This window comes from Lampris incognitus, chromosome 6 (genome assembly GCF_029633865.1).
Source record: "Lampris incognitus isolate fLamInc1 chromosome 6, fLamInc1.hap2, whole genome shotgun sequence".
Taxonomy (NCBI): Eukaryota; Metazoa; Chordata; class Actinopteri; order Lampriformes; family Lampridae; genus Lampris; species Lampris incognitus.
In genome coordinates this window covers 20186672-20198698 of record NC_079216.1, presented here as the reverse complement: position 1 = coordinate 20198698, position 12027 = coordinate 20186672, and the positions used below count along the sequence as shown (strand labels likewise).

Genomic DNA, 12027 nt, shown 5'->3' with positions numbered 1-12027 from the left:
AGTAAAGAGAGTGTAAAATGAAAACGATAAAAAAGAAAGATCAGTTCTGAATGATGGAGGCTCACATGCAGAGGTTTATTGTGTCAGTACATGAATTTTCTGAGCGTGTAAATAGGAGCTTGTGAATGTGATGGAGAGAGAAGGCATGTTAGGAAAAAAAAGTTGAGAAACAAGGCCCTGTGAAGAAAACAAGGGAGGATGTTAGAGAGTGAGAGAAACAGACAAACCAACAGTGAGAAGACACTAGAGAGAACAACAACTTCTGTATGGGAAAATATAATGGAGAGAACCAGACCAGACCAGAACCATCTGTTTCCCCTCGTCTTCGCTTCTAGTTCCTAAACCTTTCACCAGACCAAACTCTGTGTCTGTGTTCATGAAGCCCCAGCTGAAACACAACTGACAAACAGACCCAGTGCCACCAGTAGTCGAGACCCTGGAGGGTGTTGCCACCAATATGTCGGTGAAAAACGGGTCTCTCTAGCCATACAAGTCAGACATGAGCAGCCGTGTGGTACGGAGTGCTGAGGATATGCAGGTTTTCCATCCAGTCAGCCACTACATCCTGTGATTACACCCATTAACTGCACCTTCAGCCAAAGAAGACAGACCAATCAGTGAAGTCGCCTTTTGTGTGCATGAAAGTAAAACCTACGTGCCCTTGGCATTCCCTGGCATTCCTTGACATTCCATGGCACGTGGTTGCCTATGTCTGGTAGAACTCCCATAATAAACCATTTCCACAGGGGGAGCCCAGACAAGCCAGGAAACTAAACTTCACTCTTACTGGTCTGCATGTCAGGTGGTCATACCTACGTGCACCTTACCACTTACTCGTGCAGCAGCAGGCACACAAGCCATTCCTGTTTGCTTGCATAGCGTTTTTGACAAACCTATTGCACAAAGCATTCCTGCAATTTTTTCTTTTTCTTTTTTCCCCCCTTTTTCTCCCCAATTGTACTTGGCCAATTACCCTGTTTTCCAAGCCGTCCCGGTCGCTGCTTCACCCCCTCTTCCGATCCGGTGAGGGCTGCAAGACTACCACTTGTCTCCTCTAATACATGTGGAGTCACCAGCCGCTTCTTTTCACCAGACAGCAAGGAGTTTCGCCAGGGGGGTGTAGCATGTGGGAGGATCATGCTATTCCCCTCAGTTCCCCCTCCCCCCTGAACAGGCGCCCCGATCGACCAGAGGAGGCACTAGTACAGTGACCAGGACACATACCCACATCCGGCTTCCCACCCGCAGACACGGCCAGTTGTGTCTGTAGGGACACCCAACCAAGCTGGAGGTAACACGGGGATTCGAGCCGACGATCCCCGTGTTGGTAGGCAACGGAATAGACCGCTATGCTACCCGGATGCCTGATTCCTGAAATTTTAACTAATACACTGTATTCATGACATCCATCCATCCATTATCTTAACCGCTTATCCTGCTGTCAGGGTCACGGGGATGCTGGAGCCTATCCCAGCAGTCATTGGGCGGCAGGTGGGGCACACCCTGGACAGACCGCCAGGCCATCACAGGGCTGACACACACACACACACACACACACACACACACACACACACACACACACACACACACACACACACACACCCATTCATTCCTAGGGACAATTTTAATACAGCCAATTCACCTGACATACATGTCTTTGGACTGTGGGAGGAAACCGGAGCCCCCGGAGGAAACCCACACAGTCACGGGGGGAACATGCAAACTCCACACAGAGGACGACCCGGAGATGACCCACCAAGGTTTGACTACCCCAGGGCTCGAACCCAGGACCTTCTTGGTGTGAGGCGACCGCGCTAACCACTGTGCCACCGTGCCGGTATTCACGACATACGACTGCGTATTTAACGTCTTTTCAGTAACACACAAAATTTTGTCTATTAGTCTAGCTGCACCTCCAGGTGCTCCGGTTTCCTCCCACAATCCAAAGACATGTAGGTCAGTTTAATCAGCTGTACTAAATTGTCCCTAGGTATGAATGTGAGTGTGTGTGTGTGTGTGTGTGTGTGTGTGTGTGTGTGTGTGTGTGTGTGTGTGTGTGTGTGTGTGTGTCGGCCCTGTGTGATGGCCTGGCAGGCTGTCCAGGGTGTCCCCGCCTGCCACACAATGACTGGTGGGATAGGCTCCAGCATCCCCACGACCCTGAGAGCAGGATAAGTGGTTCGGATAATGGATGGATGGATGAACCCAAAAGCAGACACTGATGCAGTTATGCAAAAAGGAAAGGATCTTTACTAGATAATTCAAAAGGTACAACAAGCGAGCACTAAGGGGAGGACTATCTGGTCTGGAAAAACAAGTGCTTGAGAGGTAACAAACAAACCTGTCTAATAATCAAGTAACAACAACTAACTAGAGGCAAAGTAAAATACAAACTCCAATTCCAATGAAGTTGGGATGTTGTGTAAAACGTGAATAAAAACAGAATACAATGATTTGCAAATCCTTTTCGACATATATTCAATTGAATACACTACAAAGACAAGATACTTAATGTTCAAACTGATAAAATTATTTGTTTTTTGCAAATATTCACTCATCTTGAATTTGATGCCTGCAACACGTTCCAAAGAAGCTGGGACAGGGGCAACAAAAGACTGGGAAAGTTGAGGAATGCTCAAAAACCACCTGTTTGGAACATTCCACAGGTGAACAGGTTAGTTGGAAACAGGTGAGTGTCATGATTGGGTATAAAAGGAGCATCCCCGAAAGGCTCAGTCGTTCATAAGCAAGGATGGGGCGAGGTTCACCACTTTGTGAACAACTGTGTGAGCGAATAGTCCAACAGTTTAAGAACGTTTCTCAACGTACAACTGCAAGGAATTTAGGGATTTCATCATCTACAGTCCATAATATCATAAAAAGATTCAGAGAATCCGGAGAAATCTCTGCACGTAAGCGCCAAGGCCGAAAACCAACATTGAATGCCCGTGACCTTCGACCCCTCAGGCGGCACTGCATTAAAAACCGACATCATTCTGTAAAGGATATTACCACATGGGCTCAGGAGCACTTGGGAAAACCATCGTCAGTTAACACAGTTCGTCTCTACATCTACAAGTGCAAGTTAAAACTCTCCCATGCAAAGCGAAAGCCATATATCAACAACACCCAGAAACGCCGCCAGCTCCTCTGGGCCCGAGCTCATCTGAGATGGACTGACGCAAAGAGGAAAAGTGTGCTGTGGTCTGACGAGTCCACATTTCAAATTGTTTTTGGAAATCATCAACGTCGTGTCCTCCGGGCTAAAGAGGAAAAGGACCATCCAGATTGTTATCAGCGCAAAGTTCAAAAGCCAGCATCTGTGATGGTATGGGGGTGTGTTAGTGCCCATGGCATCATGGGTAGCTTGCGCATCTGTGAAGGCACCATTAATGCTGAAAGGTACATAGAGGTTTTGGAGCAACATATGCTGCCATCCAAGCGACGTCTTTTTCAGGGACGTCCCTGCTTATTTCAGCAAGACAATGCCAAGCCACATTCTGCACGTGTTACAATAGCGTGGCTTCGTAGTAAAAGAGTGCGGGTACTAGACTGGCCTGCCTGCAGTCCGGACCTGTCTCCCATTGAAAATGTGTGGCGCATTATGAAGCGCAAAATACGACAACGGAGACCCCGGACTGTTGAGCAACCGAAGTCATACATCAAGCAAGAATGGGAAAGAATTCCACCTACAACGCTTCAACAATTAGTGTCCTCAGTTCCCAAACGCTTATTGAATGTTGTTAAAAGGAAAGGTGATGTAACACAGTGGTACACATGCCCTGTCCCAGCTTTTTGGAACGTGTTGCAGGCATCAAATTCAAAATGAGTGAATATTTGCAAAAAAACAAAGTTTATCAGTTTGAACCTTAAATATCTTGTCTTTGTAGTGTATTCAATTGAATATCGGTCAAAAAGGATTTGCAAATCATTGTATTCTGTTTTTATTTACATTTTACACAATGCCCCAACTTCATTGGAATTGGGGTTTGTAACAAGGGTACTGATGACCAATGAGGCACAGCTGGGATCACAGGAACCACCCCCAGCCTAAACCAGGACACACATGGGGAGACAGAGAGAGAGAGAGAGACACCCACACACACATGCAACCTCCACGGGACTCTGCAGGAGAGACAGAGGGAACGAGAGTGAGACGAGGGAGCAGAAGTGGAAGCGACAGCATCGGAGAGGGAGGAGGAGGATGCTGCGGCTGTGACACAAGATATATGAGAATTTTTGTGCTGATAGGAGGCTTCACACAGAAGCCAGATTAAATTTAAAAAAAAAAACCTTTTACAATTGTCCCTAAATTTAAGGGGAGGACATCAGGATCTGCCACCATAAATTTCCATAAAGCCATTTCCAGTAACTGCTAAACCGTGACAAGCCCTAGTAGTTATATTCCATTTTATTTTATGATAAGAAAAATATCAACGATAACTGAAAAATTATTGACATCTACAGCTAATATATTGATGATACAACATAGGATAAATGCAATTTAACAATCAACTAAACTGTAAAAATGAATACTACGTCAATAAAATGATGATTATAAACAATAACCATAAACATTTTCATTATCAATGCAAAATATAGAATCAGTACTTTTTTGTAATCAGTACTGTACTAATCATCCTGACCATATTAACCAGAATGCACCATCTTTACCCTACAGTACTAATGCCTTTTTTAAGCGTAGGCTGTTTCTGCCAGTTTGGGTAAGGCTGATAAGATAACGAGTTGTGGTGCAATGAATTACACAACTTACATTTTCTGTAACAAAAGATTCTCTCATATTTGGTGAAATATGAGTCATTTTGATAAAATATGACTTTTTGTTTGTAAAAATGACAGTCTGCAGTTGACCATGGCCGTGCGCTACAAGCCTTGTGCGTTCCCTGTACACATGTTCATTGTTATTCTCGTCATGGCTGTGATGTGGACTGGAAATGCATCTACTGCACAAGAAAGGATGAGCCAGCTTTGGCAGCGTGGCAGTGCCTTGGACAATTCCCATCCAGATCGATTTTTTGGCTTCAAAACGCCACTGAGCAGATCCATTAAATGGCGGACATACTGGAAGCCATCTCTAGTTTGATATAAAGCCCACTCCAGGCCAGGTCCTCAACATCATCCTCCATCATTCTGCTCGTGTCTAGAGGATGGCTGCCCGAACCGGCAGTGAAACAGACGTGTCGGGTGAGACTTACCACCCTACAGACTAATAAAAGTGAAGTTTAGCTTCCTCGCTCATCAGGTTCCCTCTGTGTGGCTTCTCGTGGAAAAATAAAAACAAAAACAAAATAGCAATTTTCATCTTGGATACCAATATTGAAGTTTTCCAATTTTCAAACTATAAAACTAAAATGTGAACATTGATAAAATGAGCCCAAAATAATGATTCTTTATTTTTTTTTGAGGAGCAAGTAATTGAAATTTTGAAAGATTGGATCCAGTGTTCTCAATTTCTGTCAATAATTTGAAATAAGAATATTGAACTGATAAGCATTACATGGACCAAGGAGTTATGAAAAAGCTGTTTTGGGCGTAATTAAGATACTGGATAGTCTAAATCTAAATTTAAAGAAATCAAAATATCCATCAAAATGGGTGTGGCCTACATTATTTGACACATGTTGAATTAAGAAATTCCCCCCAAAAAGAATTTTGTTTCTACAACCTACAGTTCAGAGGCAAAAAGCCAAAACCTAAAGTTGGTTGTTATAGTGCCACCATCTGCCAAGTCTGATTATAGCAGCTCCCGTGATTTTTGGTTGATTTACTTTCAGGACTGAAAAATAAGGAGAAGTGGAATAATAATCCAAACAAAAACAAAAGGCTTCCCAGCACTACATGCTTGGATATGAGAGTATAGTACATGTCATGGGTTGCACTTTGATCGGTTTTGATTTCAAAACTTGACCTAACTAGCCCCCCTTCTATCTGTCTCTTCTTCCCTAGGTCCTGAAACTTATTTGGAGGGTATAGCCTATATCAAGTCTCAATATGAGAGGAAGAACAAGTCACTCCATAAAGAGGTCTACTCCCATGTGACCTGCGCTACAGATACCAACAACATCCAGTTTGTCTTTGACGCTGTCACTGATGTCATCATAGCTAATAACCTCCGAGGATGTGGCTTATACTGATGATGCTGTTATGTTATGGCGTACGAGCTTTGAGGGTGTAACATGCACTGATAACATTATCGCATGGTAACAGAAACAATGAATGTGTGGACCACATTATTTATGCCATCACATGCTAGCAAGTAACCAATAAAATGTAGTCTGTACCGATGATGTCATCATACTGCAACCTTGTGACTTCACAAGGCCCTTCTCCTGTACTGTGAACACCTTCATTGATTCAAGGTTGATGATAGATGCTGAAAAAACTCAGTCAACCGTTCAGTCAGTCTCCCATCACTTCATGTGATTGTTATACACCAACCACATTTTGGCTCTTCCCTACTATCTTCTCACACTCTTCCATCACATTGTGTTCTACCCATTCCATCCTACTTCTGCTCTTCCCTTTCCTAAGCCTACTTGGGGCATGTCTATGTGCTCCCAGTGATGGGCTAGCATCCTTAGTACCCAGTGCACTTAGAAATGACCAAATAATGTATTCAGCTCTAACCATGTCAGGTACATCAGCGGCTGCCCTGACCAACAAGCAGTACATCCATTATTACCCTTCCATATCAACAGAATTACCACCTAGTCTAAGGGGGGAAACAATCAGGTGTCCAATGGGTACCTACAATTGCATATATCATCAAATCTGATTTTAAGTTTGTCTATTTTTGCCTCTGATGTAAAGCGCCCAAGTATTTAGAAAAGAGCTGTAATAAGTCTGACATATTATTATTGTTGTTATTATTATTATCATTATTATTAAGAGTACAATCTCTTTTTCAGGTGTATCTAAAGTTTATGTATGTGGTTGGTGTCCTGCAGAAATCTTATACACTCACAGGAAACTCAGATGTGTATGTAGGACCAGTTGCTGTACACTGTGTCCTGTTCATGAACTAGAACGAGGAAAGGTTTATTTAGCGGCGGTCATATGGGGTTCCAAATGCAGTCTTTATATACGCTTCATAAAATAACGGTTTCCACTCGAATTCGAGTTCTCATTCTGCTTATTTGCACAACACAGGAGTGTTAGGTTGTATCATAATTTACTATTCAGTGTCTCTTGATTGGCATTGGTTTGAGTTTACTATCAATTCATTTCATTCAGTGAGAAGAGAAGAGAAATGAAGTTTTTGACTTGAAAAAAATGTTATGTAGAACTCATTGATAGCTGAGCGAAAGTAAATATGGTATCATGAGAAAATTGATTGTTTCTATAGTTTAAATTGTTTAATTAGATTCAATTAAGAATGAGATTTACTACTGATTTTAACACAAATAATCCCTGTATGTGCCTTTACTATTGTTTGATTGTCAATTGGATCAGAGCGCTTTAGAAACACTACACTGGACTTTTTTATTGCAGTTTTTGCTAAGCAGAGCGCATAGAACATAATGACACTTGGCTGATCATCCTGATTCAGCAGGATTTTATGGCTCTATAAGTGACATCCTGTTTATTCATCTCATCCTATCATCTTCTGGCTACAGAGAATCATGCTTCATGTCACCTTTCATGCACTTAAGTCCTCTTCATTTCAGTTCCCTCAAAACAACGGGGTCCTCGGAGTGAATGTGGGTACACTGAAAAGCAATGACAGTTTAGACTGATGCTGTTTCCCTGTATGAAAATGCATGACTGCAATACATACCGTTCAGTTGTTCTGCAACCGTGTCAGGTCTCTTTTCTAATAACTACATTTTAACTTGACCAGTTGTACAGTTCAGACTAAAAAAAAAAAGCACAACACACCCACTGAAATAAACACACAATATTTTACATAATATTTTATATTGAATTTGACTGTATTCTTTAGAAGGCCATCTGTAATCTGAAGACTGGTCTGGTCCTGTGTAATGTCTGTCAGGGTCTCACGTTGAATCATTTGAGGTACATAACTACCTCAAACCTCTGTAAACTACAGGCCTAACAATTCTAAGATACTTGATTTTTGTAAAGCCGTGGAGCCTTATCTGTTGTTTATGACTACCAAGTAGAGTGTCCCAAGTGAAAACTCTGTTGTCCACCATTTGTCTCAATAAGTCAAAAGTGAGCTTTGAGAGGTTGCGGCAGTCTGTATACATGGCCCTTTGGGACTTGATGTTCACCTTGATTTTTCTTTAGTGTCTTGTAAGTGTCATATAATTTGACTCGTGTGTCATAGTGCCTGGATTTGTTTTAAAGCTCAGGTCTAGGGAAAATTTATTTTTTTCTGCAATTAGTAGTGTTTAATGGAAAGCCACTCTGTGCATAAATGTAGTCCATTGACTTCTGGTTTCTACTGCAGTGGTCATACCAGTTTCCTGTTTGTTGGCGTGTGCTATTGACAATGGCATATTTTTCGCGATGCCTGCAAGATTTACCATGGATTAATGTCAACGACATGCACAGAATTGTCGACAAACTTTCACCTGCACCTACCAGCAAACGGGTGGAAAGTTTCAAGTTGCACATATCAAGTTACGTCCACAATTATGAGGAATTGTGGAAATAACTTGATCCACAATTATGAGGATACTCATCCTCATAATTGTGGATCAATTGGGGATAATTGTGGAACATAATTATGGATCATAATTGTGGATCAAGTTACATCAACAATTATGAGGGTGAGTGGCCTCATCCTCATAATTGTGGACCTATCTTGATATGTTACTCTGGTATGATATGATACCTCACTGCTGGTAGGTGCAGGTGAAAGTGTGTCGACAATTCTGTGCATGTCGCTGACATTTATCCATGCTACATCTTGCAGGCGTCATGAAAAATATGCCATTGTCAATAGCACACGCCAACAAACAGGAAACTGGTATGACCATTGCAGTAGAAACCAGAAGACAGTGGACTACAGTTATGCACAGAGTGGATTTGGGGTAAGTATAATACATTGGCGCCAGGGGGCGCTATAGAACACAGAAGGGGGTGGACATGTCCCCTTACTGCTCCAAGAGAATGTGACTTAAATGTACTTTTCATTATACAGTTTTGCATATTAATAGTCTGGAACAATTTATAATGAATTTTGGAAATTTTCTAGCTCAATTAATCTTAATCTTAATCTGACCGACCAGACCACAATGTCAAATATTCGTCAGAAGCAAGAGCCCACGAGAGGAGGCCGCAAAACATCGCAACCTCCCAAGCCGGCTACACCGATAACAGAGGATGCTAACGCTACTAGCACCCTTGGTACGACGCTGTTACAGTCAGTGATGTACTCCCTTAAGAGAGGCGTGTTCGGGAAAACTGATGCTCTGTCCACGAGCCTGAGTTCTGAAATATCGTCTGTGAAACAAGAATTAATTAACTCAATTGAGGTGTGCCACGGTAGCTCACGTGGTAGAGCGCGTACCGCATAAGACTGGGTTCAAATCCGGCCTGGGCCCTTTGCTGCATGTCATCCCCTCTCTCTCCCCTGCCTTTCCTTTCTCTTGCTTGACTATCGCTATCAAATAAAGGCGGAAAATTTAAAAAAAAAACTCAATTGAACCACTTCAACATACAGTGGGCACTCATGGAGGGATGATGCAAGAACTTGAGCGTGCGGCCGCCAACCACCGTGACTAGGATAAAGGAGCTAGAAGCTACAGTTAACATGCTAACCACGCAAGTGAAACGTCTGGACGACAAGTGTAATGATCTCGAGAGTAGATCCAGGAGGAATAACATACATATGATGGGTGTGCCATAGGGGCTGGAGGTACCCTGCGCCACTGATTTTGTCACCCAGCTACTCCAGGACCTGCTTGGTCTGAACGACAAGCCCTTACTTGACCATGCCCACTGAATCCTGCAAGAGCAACCCAAAGATGGGAGCCCACCTCGGCTCTTTGTTGCAAGGGTACACTTCTTCCATGTCTGGAGCCTGATTCTACAGCGAGCGGAGAAAACCTCTCCCCGTCTTTACAAAGGCAAGATAACTTCTATATTGCCCGATTATACATCCTCTGTTACCAAGAAGTGAGCTGCATTTCGCACAATTAAGCGCAATCTATGCTCCTACCCAGATGTGAAGTGTACGTAGTCTTCTCTACTTGGCAATACACAAAATCACTATGCCAGATGGGACATCACATAGGTTTGAAGATCCTACGGCATCCACTGATTTTGTCAATAGAACTGTAAGTAGACTACCTGGCCTACAGTGTGAGTGCGCAAGAACAAATATGCTCTGGTTTTCCATGCTTCAGCCAGACTGTTTGCACTAATGTGGACTACATTTCCCAGGTGCCTTGCCTGGGCCGAGTGATCGTGATTTTTTTTTTTAAACCCAACTGGTTTAATTATACTGCATCATTTATACTGATTTAAACATGGTTTATAATACCTTGTCTGCTATTTTGCTTATTATCCATTTACTTAGATTTTTTGTGTGTATATATATTTGTTTATTAATTTTTGTTTGTTTTTTTTTTGTCATTTTTTTCTTTATTTATTTTTCTCTTTTTCTTGTCCCTTATTCATTTCCACTATTGATATCTCTTCCTGCTTATTACTGTTTCAGCTACAGGTTTCCAGTGGTTTGTACTGTGTACGTTTGTTAATGCTCTACAAGTCACACTTCATTTCAGGTAGCACTATTAAGTTCCTGTTAGAGCTACCACGGAAACATTTTGGATTACTTGTGTTTAGGGAGTTTTTTTCCCATTTGGTGAGATGCCTGTGCTGCAGTGGAATAGGGGTGAGGTTTATGTGTATTTATCGTGTTTGATTTACATGTAATCTGATTTTTTGTTGGTTGCATATCTGGTCAGTGTGATCTCGGTCGGTTCAGCTGTCAGTGTCACTTTTATCTTTGTTCTCCCTCATTAGTTCTAAATGGTCCATGGTTAACTCAACATCCTGATGGTGATGTCCAGGTTAATTCAGCATCCTGATGGTAATGTGCTTAAGTTTATTAGTTGGAAGTGCAAAGGACTCAATTCCCCAGTTAAGCACAGCAGGGTTGTACCATCTTCAACATTTGGAAGCTCAAGTAATCCATCTCCAAAAAAAACACACTTGAAACCATCTTTTTTATCCAAAAATTAAGAGTAGGAGGATTGGTCATGCCTATTAGTCGTCATTTCATAGCAAGTCTAGAGGGATTGCGAATTTGTTACATAAATCAGGTCCCTTTATATATTCTGATGTTGTCTTCGATCCGCATGGCAGATATTTAATTGTTACTGGCAGGATATACGATACCCCAGTTCTACTAGTGAATGTGTACTTCCCCAGTTTGGATAATGCAGATTTCTTTAGGTAGGCAGCTCTTGTCCAACCTTCCAGATATGCCCTCGCATTTCCTTATGTTAGGAGGTGACTTTAATTGTTGGCCTAGCCCAGAGCTGGACCATTATTCCACGAAGATCACTATTCCTTCAAGGTCTGCTAAGTCAGTGTGGACACTGTGAAATAGTACAAGTACCTGGGGGTGTATATAGACAATAAACTGGACTGAGCTAAGAACACTGATGCCCTCTACAAGAAGGGACAGAGCCATCTCTACTTTTTGAGGAGGCTGAGGTCCTTCAACATCTGCCAGACCATGCTCAGGATGTGGTGTCTGCCATGGTCATGACGCAATAGAATGTCAAAAATATTGAACAAAGATGGCGGGGCGATGCGAAGCGAAGCGAATGTTCTTAATATGTGAGTCGTAGCTAAATTTGCTATCTTCAAATTATTTTTTGAAGCAGATATGTACCACATTATTGAACTAACGTCATATGTATGGTGTTTACAATTTAGGAATCTCCGCAACCCACAGAGAAAGGATTCACGGCTGCTCAATTTGGCTGGCTGGAGGAGTAACGTTAGCCGAAAAACAATCGGAGTCTGGTAATGATGAGTTTGTAATCCGGTAAAATGGTGCGCAAATCTAGCTATGGGGCAACA

General features: G+C 42.4%; 1 protein-coding gene across 3 annotated transcripts in view; it reads left to right on the top strand.

Annotated features, from left to right (window-relative positions):
- LOC130114797 (guanine nucleotide-binding protein G(o) subunit alpha) overlaps positions 1 to 8103 on the top strand; it is a 206161-nt gene extending 198058 nt beyond the window's left edge. For 2 of the 3 annotated variants that reach the window (XM_056282720.1, XM_056282721.1), the window contains one exon: positions 5968 to 8103. In XM_056282720.1, the coding sequence (XP_056138695.1) occupies positions 5968 to 6155 (188 nt within the window). In that variant the 3' untranslated portion in view covers positions 6156 to 8103. Of the gene's footprint in view, positions 1 to 3999; positions 4206 to 5967 lie in introns of those variants that run through there. The other variant, XM_056282722.1, reaches the window with a different exon arrangement.
- The last annotated feature ends 3924 nt before the right edge of the window (positions 8104 to 12027 follow it).